At 40.1% G+C, this 17,356-nt stretch overlaps 1 protein-coding gene across 3 annotated transcripts in view; it reads right to left on the reverse strand.

Moving 5' to 3' along the window:
- KNL1 (kinetochore scaffold 1) overlaps positions 1-17,356 on the reverse strand; it is a 173,264-nt gene that overhangs the window by 23,955 nt on the left and 131,953 nt on the right. For all 3 annotated transcript variants that reach the window (XM_033952570.1, XM_033952569.1, XM_033952571.1), the window contains 3 exons: positions 16,136-16,223; positions 7,239-7,278; positions 6,048-6,149 (listed from right to left, as the gene is read on the reverse strand). In XM_033952570.1, coding sequence (XP_033808461.1) covers positions 6,048-6,149; positions 7,239-7,278; positions 16,136-16,223 — 230 coding nt within the window. The remainder of the gene's footprint in view (positions 1-6,047; positions 6,150-7,238; positions 7,279-16,135; positions 16,224-17,356) is intronic.

Raw genomic sequence — 17,356 nt, forward strand, 5'->3', positions numbered from 1 at the left:
ATTATGGGAGCTAAGAAGTTCGACCATGTAACTCCATTACTTCAAAATGCACATTGGCTTCCAGTATCACATCGTATTTTATACAAATTATCTTTACTTACATTTAAATCGTTATTATATAAAACCCCTGCTTTTATTTATAAAGCTTTAATACCATATAATTCTCCCAAATTTTTAAGATCAAATGACCAACTTTTATTGGTCATTCCTACTCTCAAAATTATCAACACTCGTAGGCAATTTATTTTTACTGTTACGGCGCCTCAGACATGGAATTCACTCCCACTATATTTAAGAGAGGAGAAGAATCTGGAAAAATTTAAGAGCCAACTTAAGAGCTTTCTTTTTAAAGATGTGTTCAATACCTAATTGAAGTGTTAATTTGCTCTTTCGCTATTTGCTCTTTTATCTATTCTTATCTTTAATTATTTATTTGTCCTCCTACTCCTATTTTGTTTTACCTTTAATTGTTGATTCTTTCCTATCTAAGATTGTATTTCTACCCCACCTTCCTATTGTATGCTTGTTCTGTTTTAATTAGTTTGTTTTTGTGATTTATACCCTTGTTAATGATATGGTCTATTTTATGTATATTTTTAGAAATTTATTTTACCATGTGTACATCGCTTAGTATTTGGAATAGGCGATTAATCAAATAATAAATAAACTTGAAACTTGAGATATGTTTGTGATGAGACTGTCTGGCACAGGTGTAGGAGATTGTTGAGCCTCGGTTGAGGAAGGAAAGCTTGAGTTCGGGTGGTGTCTAGGAGGTCTCCTATGAACTCTAGCTTCTCAGTTCTAGGAGATGAATCGAAGTGGTGGCCTGGTGAGCTAAAGAAAGTGAGGAAGCTTTGACTAACTGGTCATCTAAGTATGGGTACATATGGAACCCATAGTTACGCAAAGTTGCAGCCACTACTATTAAACACTTGGTGAAGACTCTCGGAGCAGAGGCAGGCTGAATGGCAGGACTCTGTATTGCAAGTGTTGAGATCCCACTCAAAATCACAGGTGACCTTTTACTTGCGACATCCATGTAAATGTGTTATTAATTATCATTCTCATAAATATGTTTTCTTTGAGCCATCTCAACTGACAACCTTTCTCTCAACTGCATCTCTGGAGAAAGAAAGTGCTTAGTTTAAGAAAGGGTGCTTTAATCTCATTCAACTAGTTATTGCTTGGTTTAAATATAATTACTTTGATTCGCCTATTACCCCTCTTGGATCTGATTGAGGACTTGAGTAGAAATTTATGCTTATATTTGATATTCTTTTATATATCTTTTCAATTGTATTAATTTCATGCTGAATTTCCTTTCTGTACAAGTTTTATGCTTGATTATATTGAAAAATTCAATAAATATTAAATATTATAAAGAAAAAAAAAAAAATCACAGGTATTTTTTGTGGGCTGATAAGATTGGAATATGAGCTTAGGCTTCTTTTAAATCTAGAGAGCCAATTACTCTTTTCTAGTAGGAGTTCCCAGAGAAGCCATTCAAAATCTCTCATTCACTAAATATTTGTAGAGAGCATGTAGGTCTAGAAAGAGATAATGGTTACTCCGGATGGGCAGACTAGATGGGCCATTTGGTCTTTATCTGCCATCATGTTTCTATGTTTAGTATTGGAAGATTTCCGGTCTTTTTTGGAGTAGAATCATCTGCTCCTGTCTTTTGGTGCAACTGGTTGTACTGCAGAGGCTCTGAGGTGAAGAAGGGCTAAGAACTCCTGATGAAGCAGAGATTTCTAGAGTGAGTTGAAAGTAGATACATTTGGAGGGTGGGTTGGAGGCTTTTTGAGAAGGTGAAGGGCATATCCTTGACTACCTGAAGGACCCATTTGTCTGTTGTTATATGGGTCCAGCGTGGATAAAATGTGTTGGAAGAGAGAGGGAGACATAGTAACATACTAGATGACGACAGATAAAAAGACCTGAATGGTCCATCTAGTCTGCCCAACCTGATTCAATCTAAAAATTTGTTGAGGGTTTGTTTGTTTTTTTCCTTAGTTATTTCTGGGCAAGAATCTAAAGCTCTGCCTGGTACTGTTCTTAGGTTCCAACTACTGAAGTCTCCGGCAAAGTTCACTCCAGTCCGTCTACACCCTCCCAGCCATTGAAGCCCTCCCCAGCCCATCCTCCCCCAAACGGCCATATTCAGACACAGACCGTGCAAGTCTGCCCAGTACTGGCTTTAGTTCTTCAATATTTACTATTATTTTTTTATTCTAGATCCTCTGTGTTCATCCCATGTTTTTTTTTTAACTCCGTCACCGTTTTCCTTTCCACCACCTCTCTCGGGAGCACATTCCAGGAATCCACCACCCTCTCTGTAAAGAAGAATTTCCTTACATTGCTCTTGAGTCTCCCACCCCTCAACCTCAAATTATGTCCTCTGGTTTTACCATTTTCCTTTCTCTGGAAAAGATTTTGTTCTACGTTGGCTATGCTCTTTATAAGAAAGTCAAAAAGACTGCTGAGACTTTGAAAGAGACATTTGCTGTTTTTGTTGCCTCTATTGATGAGGATGTCTATAAGAAGACTGGCATGAAGAGGAGGCAGGCTGAGAAAAACAACACCTGGATTGATGATAAGGTTGTCATTCATTAAGAGGAAGTTTTACACAGTCCTTGGGTCATTTGATATAGTCTAATGTTTCCATAAGCTCCACTCGAGGCTCCTGCTCAGATTATATATGAATGAGAAAAGCAAGACCCAGTTGCCTGATGAACTGTGTAAAAGAGACTTTTAGGTAGGGATCTTCTCCTAGGGAGAGGAGATGAAGGATCCAATGGGTTTTCATAAGACTCCTCAGCAGAGATGTCAGTGTCAGATGTATAGAGAGAGAGATCTGAATCAATGTCCTCAACGTGATGTTGTCTAATAGAACAAGATGTGGAATGTTGAGGGGAGCATCATAAAGATCGTCAAGACTGTGAAGGAGATGTGCTCAGATTGACATCAAGGAGTTAGGGACTTAGATATAGGAGGACACCCGGTCGTAAAAGTATCTGGAGTGATGAAGAGTGCTCTATACATCGACGCTTCTGTGGAGTAGAAGATGATGAGAAGGTGGAAGTCTGTCTAGATGGTGAGTGCTGACGCTTCTTAGATTTTTTTACAGAGCTCTTCTGAGGTCTGACACTTAGAAAAGGAAGACCTGGAGCCCCCTCTGGAAAGAACTGGCGTTTGAATGGATGCCAGCATCGATGGAGGAGGCGCTTGGGCTGGTAATGGGTCTGTAGACATGGGAGAGGTAGACCCAAAACTTCTCAAATTGGATTTGATAAGCCTTTAGAGCCCTTTTTTGCATGCGACCGAAAAGGTTACAAGAAACATCCTGATGCTCAGGACCAAGACACTGTACACACCAGTTGTGAGGGTCTGAGCCTGAAATGGTCCTGTTACATCAAGAATACTTCTTGAATCCACTGGGCATCGGGGACATTAATGGGAAGACCACCAAAACCAAGTCAAAGGACTCAATCATAGGGAAGATCGAGTAGAAAAGTGCCTGAAAAGGAATCAACACTCCCGGTACCAACGGAAGCGGAAAACTACCCAAAGGCCTGAAAAAAGAAAAACATGGAAACTAAAAAAATATATCAATTGTAATAAAATGAAAAATGGCATGGTAGGGCACCAAGAAATGAAAAAATTTACCGCACACAAGAGTGTTTGAAAAACACAACTTCTTCACTCCGTGGAAAGGTTCTATGAGCCGACGGCAGATGTGCACGCGCGATATGGATAGTTTAAAGCGACAAATACACTTTGGTACATGTTCATGCCAGACTCTGTGAAAGATGTTGCCCATATGTGAGAATATACTGCCTTCTTGCCCTTGAAGAATGTTCTATTTCCTTGTTTCTCAATTTGCAGGACTTCTCTTTTACAATGCTTCTGACATACCTCATTGAATTTTGAGGCAGCTCCTGAACCAATTGAAGAACTGGGTGTCAAGAGTACTACAGTGTTTTATTCATGAAAACAATGAACGATTACATCAGTTCTACAATTGTGTCAGATTATTGGTAGAAATAATGGGTGAATACAGTACTCGGTATCAATAAACTACAACAATATCTTATTGGCAAAGGTACTGAAAGAATACAACAGTTGGGGAACTGTTAACCAGTAGAGTTGGCTGGTAAAATTACCAATGAATACAGCATGTCACTGAAAGTGTGAACATGAGCTCTATTGCTTTGTCATTCAAAAAACTGAGTGTTCAGAGGCTGCACAGGACCCTTAAGGGATGAGTTACAGAACTAACTTGTTTCTCTATCTCCATTCATTGGCCAATGAACATAACTCACAGCTTCTGGACTGGCCTGGTACAGATGCTAAGGAAAAAATGTTGACTGTTAGCAACATTATTGAATTGTTGGTATAATCATGAATTGCCAACAAATGTGACTGTAGTGCAATCAGTCAGTCAGTAGCACTAGCAGAAGCTTAACCAGGAATAAAAGCCTAACGTTCCCTCCTAAGGAAGCCGTGTTAGGCGAAACTCGAGTCGGGGGGGCTGACTCAGAGGGCTCATCATCCAGTATTTATATTTTCCTAGCCCAGGGTTCCAGCATTGAGGCTGGCTTACTAAACACAAATAAAAGAGATAAGTACCACGTTTAAAGCTAATTATAAAGATATTTTAAATGATACGGCAGTGGGGCTTGATGTAGCCATGATGGTCCCAAGACATCCCGTACTGGTGAATTGATGATATCACAATTTCATGAGGGTGTGGGTCTGAGCATATCAAAATCATAAGATACAGAATATGAAATTATTAACATTGAAAAAAATTAGTGATTAATTTGCAAGCAGAATCTGTGATATAAATTGTAGAACAGAGAAAAAAACAAAGCCACATTTTCAAGACTGCATTGTATACAACTTCTTTTTGGTGACTGGCATTGCAGCAAATTGACAATAGATCTTTTTGTGATGACAGTATTTAATTGTGAAGGAGTGTAACCAGAACAGAATGGTAGGTGCAGTTCTGGCCACTTTGATAGGCAAATTGGATGGACTATACAGGTCATTATCTTCTATTATTTACTATCTCCCCTCCCCCTTTTTCAAAGCTGTGCTAGTGGCTGCTGCTGTGGTAATTGCTCCGACATGCATAGGGAATTAATGAACGCGGGTGTGTTTGCTACGTGGCTTTGTAAAAGACGGCCTATATTACATAAACTGTAAGCAAATGATATATAAAAAAAGACTATATCATAAATTAATAAGAACTTTAAGCACTAGTGAGCCAATATTAAATACCATGATCAGCATATTTTTTTAAATGCCAACCAATGCATTTAAATAAGTCAGGTATATTTCAGTGACACTATTCAGACAATCTCAAAAGTTCCTGCAAAAAGCTGTTGAAATCAATTAATCAACACAGAGCAAAAACAGACATAAAACTTCTTCACCAAACCAAAAAAAAAAAAAAAAATCAAATAATGCGCTGTTAATTTGCACTGTACCCTAAGCAGCCTGTATCATCACTGGCCTGAAAAAACTCCACACATAAATAAAGTGAAACTTTTCATGCATTCATAGATTTAAAGTTTTCAAGAAGCGTGTTCACAATAAATCAGGTAAGTGTGTTCATTGCAGAAAAACTTGTAACACATGGCAACAACTGAGAGAATCTTAGACTAATTTAAAGTCCACTATGTTATCAGCCAAACTGGCAGCATGAAAGTAAAACTTATCTGAATCCGTGGCAGCAATTAGTTCCTTCTTCAATTGCCACAAACAAAGTCCAAAAAGAGTACTTCTGTTTCGCAGCCTCCACGCTGCTTCTTCAGGGAAAAATAAATCACCAATTCCTTCTTATATTTGTAATTATATTTCAGCACATTCTCCACGCCATGGAAAGTGGAACCCAGGCAGATCAGAAATGGCCCTTTCTGATCTGCCCGGGTTCTACTTTTCAAGGCGGTACACAGGCTGGAAGATTTCAGCTTAGTTTATTTCTGCTTTTCACTAGTGAAGAAAAACTGTTTAGCTCTCCCATCCTGCTTTTTACATACTTGTATCTCTCCAGTTGCTTGCCTATGGTCTTTGCCTCCTTCTGTAAACTGTTTATCTGTGTGAGAAGTTTCTGCTTTTGCTCCTCCAAGCTGGAAAGCTCACTGTAGAGTATGAAAATATTGAATAGTAGCAATGGCAACATACAAAAGCATAAGCTGTAATACCATACCCCTTGCCAAGATAATTTAATGAGAGATAAGAAGTTCAAGCATTGTTAGCATACATTTTGGAAATATTTTGAATTTAATGTTAAGGAGATTTTAGCAATATTGCTTGTATTATTCTACTGTAGTCACCTATAGATTAAGATAACAGCTTTCCAAAAGATGTTAGAATAAAACTGAAAGCTAAAAATTTTTCTCCTCTGTTTTTATTTGCTCCACAAATGGTTGATACAGCCAGCAAGGGGGGGGGGGGGGAAGGGAAACATACAAAGTTTTCATTTTGAAATCTCTGCATGTGACTTATGCTTCAGACTTTGTTTCACTGAAACAGGTGTAAAGTCCATAGATACTGAAATACTTGCAGCGCTGGCCGTCAAGCAACATGGATTTAAAAAATAGATAGCAATAAAAATACAATCTGAAAATATCGAAACTATCCCCCTCTTCTACGAAACTGCGCTAGCAGTTTCTAGCGCAGAGAGCCAAGCTGAATGGCCTGCGCTGCTCCCGACACTCATAGGAACTCTATGAGCGTTGTGAGCAGCTCGGGCCATTCAGCGCGGCTCCCCGTGCTAGAAACTACTAGTACAGTTTTGTAGAAGAGGCCTTATAGTTGAGAAAATAGAACAATCACTGTTTAGGATAGTCTGAAACACAGCTATGTAAAGCATGATTACAGACACAGATAGTGGGATATGTCTTTCATGTATGTTTCAAAACTACTACTTTTTGTACCATCAGACCAAAGTCAGGCCAAGTGTGAAATTAAAAATGTCAGATTATGAAGCACTCAACCAAGCAATGGTGTTCTGTGATATCTGGCTGGAAAAAACTGATAAAAGTATCTCTCTCTCCTATAAGTTTTTCTTTTCTGAGTAGATGAAAACAAGCTTTTCATATTAGGACATCTGTGACCTGCATAAGGGAGGTGTGCGCTATGCCAAACAGAGAATCATTTTGATACAAATTTGTGTATTGATCTGTTCTGTTTTCCTACGATGTGCATGAACTGTAAACAAGTCTCACCTAAAACATTTGCTTTCTCGGTTCTTCAAGTTTTCCAGCTCTAACAAACAAACAAGATAAAAATTAGAAAATAGTGGCTTTTCCCTTTCATCTTGTCAATGGGATACAATATAATGGATTATTTAAAATGTTTCAAAATTTTGAGCAATATTAAATACCTTAAGACTGAGAATCTATAAGAAAAATTATACTCTTTGCAATTCTTTTCCATTTTTGTAGCATCTAGGAACCATGGAATACATTTTAAAAAAATCAATTTTAACCATAAGAGTCTACTAATAAATAATAGGAATGTGCAGAAAAATGTTTCTGCTGGTTTCTAGTCTCAGACCTTTCTTGATATGTCACGTGTTTTTAATCAAAAATTTTAAACCTGTGTTAACTTGTAGGATAATGCACAATAAATTGATTTAGCTCACACTACATTTTTGTAAGGCACCATAATGAACCAAAGGCATGCTAACAAATGCAGGTTATGAACCAAATCAGAATACTGTTAGCCACTTGGACAAGATCAAAGATGCTAACCCTCCCTAAAATTCCTACAGGAACACATCCATCAGTTATACAGAGCTGCAGTAAGGTAACTTTAAAATGCATACATATGTCCTATACCAGGGGTGCCAACACGTCGATCGTGATCGACCAGTAGCTCAGGAAGGCAACACGAGTCGATTGCGGAGCCCATCCCGGGCTCCGTGATAGACTCGTGTTGCCGTCCTGATCTACTGGGCTGATCAGCCTTCCTCTCCAGTGTTCTCCCTTGGGCCTTTTAGCTGGGCGGTCCGCCCAGCTGTCATCTGCTGCTGAACATTAAAAAAAAAAAACAACAAAAAAACGGCTTGGAGATTTCAGCCCGTAGCGAACTTATGCTCCGTGGCTCTAACGTGTGCGTGCCGGCTTCCCTTCTCTTCCCTCCGAAACCGGAAGTTATGTCCGGTGGGGGGGGGGAGAAGGGAAGCCGGCACGCACATGTTGAGAGCCCTGAAGCAAGCGTTCGCTATGGGCTAAGGCGGGAGATAGGTTAGTGAAGCATTTGCTCTTCTTGCTGCCGGGTCCTGCCTACTTTCTGTTCCCGTGAAGGCTGGACCCGACAGCATTTCCCTCAATAGGTCGATCGCGATCTTGGGCCAATCAGCCTTCCTCTCCCCGACGGCAGAATTGACGTCGGGGAGAAGAATGCTGGTCGGCCGAAGCAGGGACAGCTTGGGGCGGCGGCGGCTTTCGGGCCTGTTATTGGTGGCGGTTTGGGTCCTGGTCCCCGATGGCAGTGGCTTGGGGGAGGGCAGGGAGAAAGAAAGAAAAAGGGCAGGCAGGGAGACAGAAGGAAAGAAGAGAAACAAAAAAACGAAAGGGAGGCAGAGAGAAAGAAAGGGCAGGGAAGAGGAAGGAAAAGTTGGGGGAAGGAATGAGGTCTGGAGGAGAGGAAGCATACAGGCTAAAAGAAGGGAAGAAAGATTGGATGCACAGTCAGAAGAAGAAAGTGCAACCAGAGACTCATGAAATCACCAGACAAGGTAGGAAAAATGATTTTATTTTCAATTTAGTGATCAAAATGTGTCTGAATTTATATCTGCTGTCTATATTTTACACTAAAGTCCCCTTTTACTAAACCGCAATAGTTTTTTAGCGCAGGGAGCCTATGAGCGTCAAGAGCAGCGCTGGGCAATCAGTGCAGCTCCCTGCGCTCTAAAAACTGCTATCGTGGTTTAGTAAAAAGGGAGGGGGGTATATTTGTCTATTTTTGTATGGTTGTTACTGAGGTGATAGTGCATAGAGTTATCTGCTTTGACCTCTTTGAAAAACTCTGGAATAGGAATGATAATTAACATTTTCTATGCGTACAGTGTTAGTTGTGTTTTTTTTAAATTTTATTGTTGGTAGATCATTTTGACTTGGTCATTTTAAAAGTAGCTCGCAAGCCCAAAAAGTGTGGGCACCCCTGTCCTATACCAATTTACATTCTTTATATTCAGTCTATCTCTGCTCCCTCCCCCCCACCCCCCCGTTTCAAACTCTCTCACTAGCCCTTGTAATGTGTAGAAAAGACTGTAGAGCCTGTTAAGTTAGATTCCCTATCCCTATCATGTTTAAAAAAAAAAAAGTTCAGTAAAAAAGTAAGAAGAGAAGTGTCTGCTTTTGTGCTTCTACATTCTCAAGTGGATTACTTTTCCTTTTGCCATATTAATCAATGAAGCGGAAAGTTGGAAAATGCTTTAAAATGGTTCACTGCTTTATCCTCTAAGCAGGATCAACCAAGTTTTTTTTTTTTACTGAAGCATGCCTCCTACTGTACCATCAATGTTCATATAGTACTTTCCAACATGCTCATACAATTATCTTGAAGTATCTTTCCCTATATGTGTTTTTCCTGTTGTTTAATGGACATTATGCACAACACCCTTTACTCCATCTCCTTTTTTATTCTAAAGGAACCTGGAGGTTTGGGAGTGGCTTTAAGGGAGGAGGAGGCCACTACATCATTTTTAGGATGTTTTTTATTTTATTCCATTTCTCCGGTTTATATCAAACAGTCTGTGGAACGAAGGTTTCATGCACATGGTTGTACATTTGAACATCAGTGCGCACTATCCAAATTCCAATAGATTTAAGATTATAATTCTAAACCTGTTCCTGCTCTTCATTCTATACAGGTCTATTTTTAGTTTCATTTCAACCTCTAGGTGGAGAAAATGGACATGCTCGGGCGCAATGAGTGTATGCCGGTTTTATAGCATCGCATAGTACCATTGGGTATCGTTCTAGTACTGAAACCAAGCTGTACCTTTGTCACGGGTCCTTGGGTTTTATATCGATCTTCATTCAGTGCATTACTGTTCTACCTGCTACACTTCTCTGCAGTATGCTGGGATCTCGTATAACATTGTTTAAATGTTGTGACCTCTAGACTACTCCTAGGTAACCCTCCTTTTTACCTCTCTTACTGATAGTATATTTGCTCCTGCTAACGTACAGTCACGTCTCTTTGTAGGACTCATTCCTATTTTTCAATTTTCTCTATTCCCCATAAGAAGACTCAGAACCCCTCCATGGTGGCACTGAAAGTGTGTAAACTTGATCCACCTTTGAAATCATTCTAAATGACCTGGAGGTCATTAATTTTTTTAAAAAAATTCTTAGTTGATGACCTTGTGTGATCTCTTGCTACAATCATTTCCTAATGGTCTAGCAGGGTTAATTTACTTCTTGCTTTTACCTACAGAAGAGTTTGGGGCTGCTGAAGAGGGGCAGAGTGATTGGTCTGTTTGACTTCTATATTTCTGTAGGAAATATCATGGGGTGCGTTTCATCCTACTCGTAGCTCCTTCAATGGGCTTGGGAAATGTTCTCGCAAATTTCTCTGGTTTCTATTTCTAAAATTCACAAACAAGATCTTATTCTGAGTCTATGTTGGTTTCTTGCTGGACCTCTGGTATTACGCTTCTGCTCCAGCAATTTTAGTTCTTATTTTGTTATTTTCCATTGCGTACTTCTCGGTGCAACACTGAGGTTTTCTAAGTTTCCAAGTTTTATTAAAATTTGTATTCCGTTTATGTTTATTAAAATCTTTATATACTGCTATACATCCAAAAGGATCAAAGCAGTTTACAATATAACTTTCCAAATATATAAAGAACTCCTTTTGAATAGGAAAGAAAAAAAAAAAAAAAGAAGCAAAGAACACAATTTCTAATACATAATAAAATTAAAACCTATTAATACCAATTTAAAACATTTATTTAAAAAATATATAAATGCATATATAAATGCAGACTGCAGTCCCGGTTCCGTATTAATACAGAACAAAAGTCATTGACAGACAGTATGGACTAACAGCAGTTACAAGGTGTCAGCCTAGAGGCCTCTGGGAGATTATATCAATCTGACCCTGGCATGGGAAGGCAGATAGACCCTTAGTGCAGGGAAACTGTTTTAAGTAGCCCTGATTGATATATTTTAAGTTTCAAGTAGCCCTGATTGAATCATGGCTAGCTAAAAGGTGTTAATGCCTGATTAAGAGGGTGCTTAGGACAATGGTGCACAGATCAAGCCAGAGACTTAATCCCATCACCATGCTTACAGGTATCTCACCCTCCTTAGCAATTAAATTAACCATTGTTTCAAACAGTTTACAAATTCTAAACAGAAAGATACTGGGGCATACAGGTTTCTATATTGAGCCAAGGTATAAAAGCCTGCTCTCTGCAACACACAGCTCTCTCTTTTCCTATGGAGCTATCTCTTGGCTCTTCTGCAAGCTTCTATGTCCCTCTCTGCCTCTGACCTCTGTAAGGCAGTGAGACTGCTTGCTCTCTGCTTAAGTGTAATGCTCTCTGCTTAATTGTAATGCTTATAAATATTACTTTTCTGTAAGACTATTTCTATAATATATTCTTTATATAATCACCCCTGGCTGTGCTTCTTATTTGATTCTATCCCTAATGAAACTTCTGTGAAGGAACTGAACCTGGGACCTGGCGTTTGTCAGTACGCCTTTCACTTAACCCCTACCACCTAATATTGTGGGGGCCACTTTCAAACTGACACAAGGTGGTAAAGGGGAAGAAATACAGTTTCAAATAGGATAGGGAGACATAAAAGGATAACACATAAGAACATAAGAAGTTGCCTCCACTGAGTCAGACCAGAGGTCCATCTCGCCCAGCGGTCCGCTCCCGCGGTGGCCCACCAGGTCCGTGACCTGTGAAGTGGTTTTTGCCCACTTTTATAACCTACCTCTAGTTCTATCTGTACCCTTCAATCCCCCTATCCTCTAGGAACCTATCCAAACCTTCCTTGAACACCTGTAAAGTGCTCTGGCCTATCACCTCCTCCGGAAGTATGTTCCATGTGTCCACCACCCTTTGGGTAAAAAAGAACTTTCTAGCATTTGTTCTAAACCTGTCCCCTTTCAATTTCTCCGAGTGACCCCTAGTGGTTGTGGGTCCCCACAGTTTGAAGAATCTGTCCTTATCTACTCTCTCTATGCCCTTTAGGATTTTGAAGGTTTCTATCATATCCCCTCTAAGTCTCCTCTTTTCCAGGGAGAACAGCCCCAGCATTTTTAACCTGTCAGCGTATGCAAAATTTTCCATACCTCTTATCAGTTTAGTCGCTCTTCTCTGGACTCCCTCGAGTACCGCCATGTCCTTCTTGAGGTACGGCGACCAGTACTGGACACAGTACTCCAGGTGCGGGCGCACCATTGCGCGATACAGCGGCATGATGACTTCCTTCGTCCTGGTTGTGATACCCTTTTTGATGATGCCCAGCATTCTGTTTGCTTTCTTTGAGGCTGTCGCACACTGCGCCGATGGTTTCAATGTTGTGTCCACCATCACCCCCAGGTCTCTTTCAAGGTTGCTCACCCCTAGCAATATTCCCCCCATTTTGTAGCTGAACATCGGGTTCTTTTTCCCTACATGCATGACCTTGCATTTCTCTACGTTAAAACTCATTTGCCACTTTTTTGCCCATTCTTCCAGTCTCGTTAGGTCCCTTTGCAGGTCTTCACAGTCTTCTGTGCTTCTAACCCTGCTGCAGAGTTTGGTGTCATCAGCAAATTTGATAACCTCACATTTCGTCCCCGTCTCCAGGTCGTCAATAAATATATTGAACAGGAGAGGTCCCAGCACCGACCCCTGTGGAACTCCGCTCGTGACCCATTGCCAGTCTGAGTATTGGCCCTTTACTCCAACCCTCTGTTTCCTGCCTGCCAACCAGTGTTTGATCCATCGGTAGATATCTCCTTGCACCCCGTGGTTCCACAGCTTTTTAAGTAGCCGTTCGTGAGGTACCTTGTCGAAGGCTTTTTGGAAGTCAAGGTAGATGATGTCTATGGATTCCCCCTTATCCATCTGGCTGTTTATTCCCTCAAAGAACTACAGTAAGTTCGTGAGGCACGACCTTCCCTTGCAGAAGCCATGCTGACTCGCCTTCAGTTGTCCATTGTTTTCTATGTGTTCGCAGATTGTGTCCTTAACCAGTGCTTCCATCATCTTTCCCGGAACCGAGGTCAAGCTCACAGGCCTGTAGTTTCCTGGGTCACCCCTTGATCCCTTCTTAAAGATGGGCGTGACATTTGCTATTTTCCAGTCCTCTGGGATCTCCCCAGTTTTTAAGGAGAGGTTACATATTTGGCAAAGTGTTTCTGCTATTTCATTTCTCAGTTCTTTTAGTACCCTTGGGTGGATGCCGTCTGGGCCCGGTGATTTGTCACTCTTCAGTCTGTCTATCTGTTTGAGGACATCCTCTATGCTTACCTCTAGTTGTACCAGCCTTTCATCATGGTCTCCGGTTATAATCTCCTCGGGTTCTGGGATATTGGTTGTGTCTTCCCTGGTGAAGACCGACGAGAAGAATTTGTTTAACCTGTCAGCTATCTCTTTTTCCTCCTTTATCACTCCTTTCCTGTCTCCGTCGTCCAGTGGTCCCACTTCCTCTCTGGCTGGTTGTTTCCCTTTCACATACCTGAAGAAGGGTTTGAAGTTTCTTGCTTCTCCTGCCAGTCTTTCCTCATATTCTCTCTTCGCTTTCTTGACCTCTCGATGGCATTCTTTCTGGTGTCTTTTGTGCTCTTTCTGGTTTTCCTTTGTTGGTTCCTTTTTCCATTTTCTGAAGATGATTTCTTGTCACTTATTGCCTTTTTAACTGCATTTGTTATCCACGCTGGATTTCTAGCTCGATTATTTTTGCACCCTTTCCTAAACCTTGGGACGTACAGGTCTTGTGCCTCGAGCACTGTGCCTTTAAGCAGTGTCCAGGCTTCCTCTACGGTCTTCATCTTCCCTGAGCTTTTGCTGAGCTTTTTTCCCACCATTATCCTCATGTCCTCATATAGGAGGGGGGAATTACATCTGTGGTAGATGATAGGTATTTAGCTTTTATAGGTCAAATGCATCTTTAAATAAGAAGGATTTTAGATTTGATTTGAATCTTTTAAGGCTGAGTTCTTCCCAAAGGTGATTAGGCATTGAGTTCCATAGTTGAGGGGCTGTAATGGAAAATATTGATGAGCGTGTGCTATCATGGATTACCTATTATGGTGATGGTTGTCCATTTCCTCTCATGTTTTCTGCTACTTGGGACCACTATTTCTGAAATATTTCTATTGCTTTCCAAGAAGATTCTATTCAGCACCTCAACTCTGTAGGCACATTACCTCTTTTTGTTTAGTGAGGTTACTCTCGACTCTACAGTATTTCTTACCTTCAGTTGATGCCACTTGCTCAGGAGTAATTTCTTTGACTTTTTGAGGTACCACATGGCTAAACTCTGGTTACCCATGATCCCTCTTCTGTAGCAAAGTAAGAGGGTACAGGAGTTGAATAAAAGGTTTGTTACTTTGTTTTTCCTTTTCACTTTCTTAGGTACACATGTTTTCATGTGGCCACATCTATCATGGCTCGTTTCTCCGTTCCTTAGTTTTACTTGGGTAAAATTTTATATATTTTGATTCCCAAGTTTCTAATGCACCGTTAACAGGGGACAGTAGTTTAAAAGCTCGACTACTTTCCTTCTAGAAATATGCTTTCTTGGGTTCAGGTCCCAATTTTAGTAGCATTCTAACCTTACTAAGCTCCTCTTTCTCAGTACACGATGAGCCTTTAAAAACAAACAAACCCCAAAACAACAAGAAAAACACAACCGACTTTTGGTCTTTTACAAGGATATTAAACAAATTTGTTCACACTTTTGTTACTAAATTTCGAGGGGATTTCGTATTTACTGGCATATTGCTTGTATAATATGCTTCCCCTTCCTGTTCTCTATTGATTTTCTCATTTTAAGGCTTATTTCAATCCTTTTTCAGCCTTTACGAGATAAAAAAAATAAAAAAAATAAATATTTATCATCAGGAGGTTATTTTCTCCACAGTACGCTAAGTTCTAATTTTATGCTTCATAGCATCGGCTTTTCTTTCCTCCTAGGATAGTTCCTCATTTTTATCCTCGAAGACTATTCTTTTCATGAGAATCATGTTTTCGTTGCTTAAGAAATTTCTTTTCCTTCTCATTCGTATCTATTCTGGGACAAGACTGGTTTTAAATGCTCATTTGGTCTGCTGCTCCATATGGGTGCATTTACCAGTAGTCCTTTCTTATTTGATTCTTGAATCTTTTTTGGCATCTCCATTGCCTATATTTAGATTGTCCTGCCTTTAAGGGGTTGTTTATTATTTTCTCAGCCTCCATACATATGAGTTTTCTCGGAATTCTCCTTTTACCTCTGGTAGAGCAATGGAGTTCCTCTATTCGTTTTTCCGCTAGGTTCTTTCCCTTGCCTTTGTATTCTCAGATCAGACATTAGGTTATGGTTTTTGCGAGGTAACTTGAAATTTTCTGAGTTCTTGGAACCCAACTCTCCCTCTATCTCTTTACTAAAGCTAGGGAGTCCCACATGTGAGAATATGCTGCCTGCTTGTCTAAGGATAAAGCAGTTACTTACCATAACAGGAGTTATCCTGGGACAGCAGGCAGATATTCTCACCACCCCCCATCTCCCCTAGTTGGCTTCTTCACTTGGGCATGGAACCAACGACCTCGCGAGCAGGCGTCGGGCGGGAAGGAACTTGCGTGGTGCAGGCAGTCTAAAAGCTTGCTAAAGCTTAACATGATACTACACATTTCAATGTCCATACCAGGGCTCTAAGGATAACGTCACCCACATGTTAGAATATCTGCCTACTGTCCCAGGATAACACCTGTAACGGTAAGTAATTGTGCTTTCTCAGTTTTGTCAGTTTGGAATCACACCTTACCATCCATTTTTCCAACTCCCCTCTCTTCCAATTTGACACTTTGTGATCAAGAAAATACAAAAATTGGTTACCACAATTTCTTTTTACACCCCTCCCTCAAAAAGAGGGATCTTGGTAAGTAAAGTTCAGATTTTACCTGTTTCCAATGCAGAGATACAGCTGTCCATCTCTTCAAGTAGACAGTCCAATTCATCATTTCTTGACTTCAGCTTTTTCAACTGAACCTGAGTGATAAATGATTTGAATGCACCATCACACCTTTATTCCTGATATACAAACTTAAATTTATAAAAGTGTAGCCAGCATTAATATCTCCCAATTTTCAGTCAATGACAAATGAGTACACCAGGAGTTATTGTTACTGTATTACTATATAGTTCAATGTATTTATTTCTATCCTAGGAAGAGATCTTAACTTAAGAAAAATAATGGTATTTTCACACACTTGAAACTGAAGCCACTGTCTAGCTTTTTATTAAAATAAAATAGTAGCACAAGCAAAACTGCAACAACCACCTTGTATTTTTTTGTGATCTCCCTAGGTAATCTCTAATACCTTCCTGCCTTCTGTCTTTTTAATCCACAACAGATACTCTCAGGTTTGACTCTGATAGCCTAAGAGTGACCTTTCACTAATAAACCCATATCTAATTCAACCCTCTTTCCCTCAGCTATCTGCCCTCCTTCTCTTTCTATATATTCCCATACCCCTGATGAAAAGAGCATTCCAACCCCCCCCCCCTCACAATGTTCCCTCTTAAGGGAAGAACATGCCACACCATATAGAATCCCACAAATGTCAAGCACGAAATCTGTTTCTCTAATGCCAATAACAGACTAGCATGTCCTGGGTACAATGTTCTTCACCCCCCAACACACACACACACACACACACACACACACTCTCTCTCTCTACTGGCTTTACTTAGAAAGCTCCTATGCCCCTTACTTGAAATATGGTTAGCAGCAGTGCTCCCAAACGGAATCTCTTATGGATTAAAACTAACATGGCATCCAATCAGCCACACTAGATATTGAAATACGAGACTAATTTTGCTGCAGCTTGAAAAAGCATGACCAAATATATTTCACACAGTATTATATTTAAGACAAATATGGGTTCTTGTTTGATCTACCCAATGGATCTCCATTTGTGAAAAGTAAGCCCAGTGCAAAATCTGTAACTGGCACTCCCTCAACTATGCACTGTGTACCACCTGAGGTATCCCCATTATCAGTAATTTAAAATCTGTGTTCAGAGTGGGAAGTTGGAGATCAACTCTCCATCTCATCAATAAGTCACTAAAATCTCTAGTGGTCACAATCATGTTTAAAACTTGATGGAATTTTGGACACA

Source organism: Geotrypetes seraphini, chromosome 7, assembly GCF_902459505.1.
Source record: "Geotrypetes seraphini chromosome 7, aGeoSer1.1, whole genome shotgun sequence".
Classification (NCBI taxonomy): Eukaryota; Metazoa; Chordata; class Amphibia; order Gymnophiona; family Dermophiidae; genus Geotrypetes; species Geotrypetes seraphini.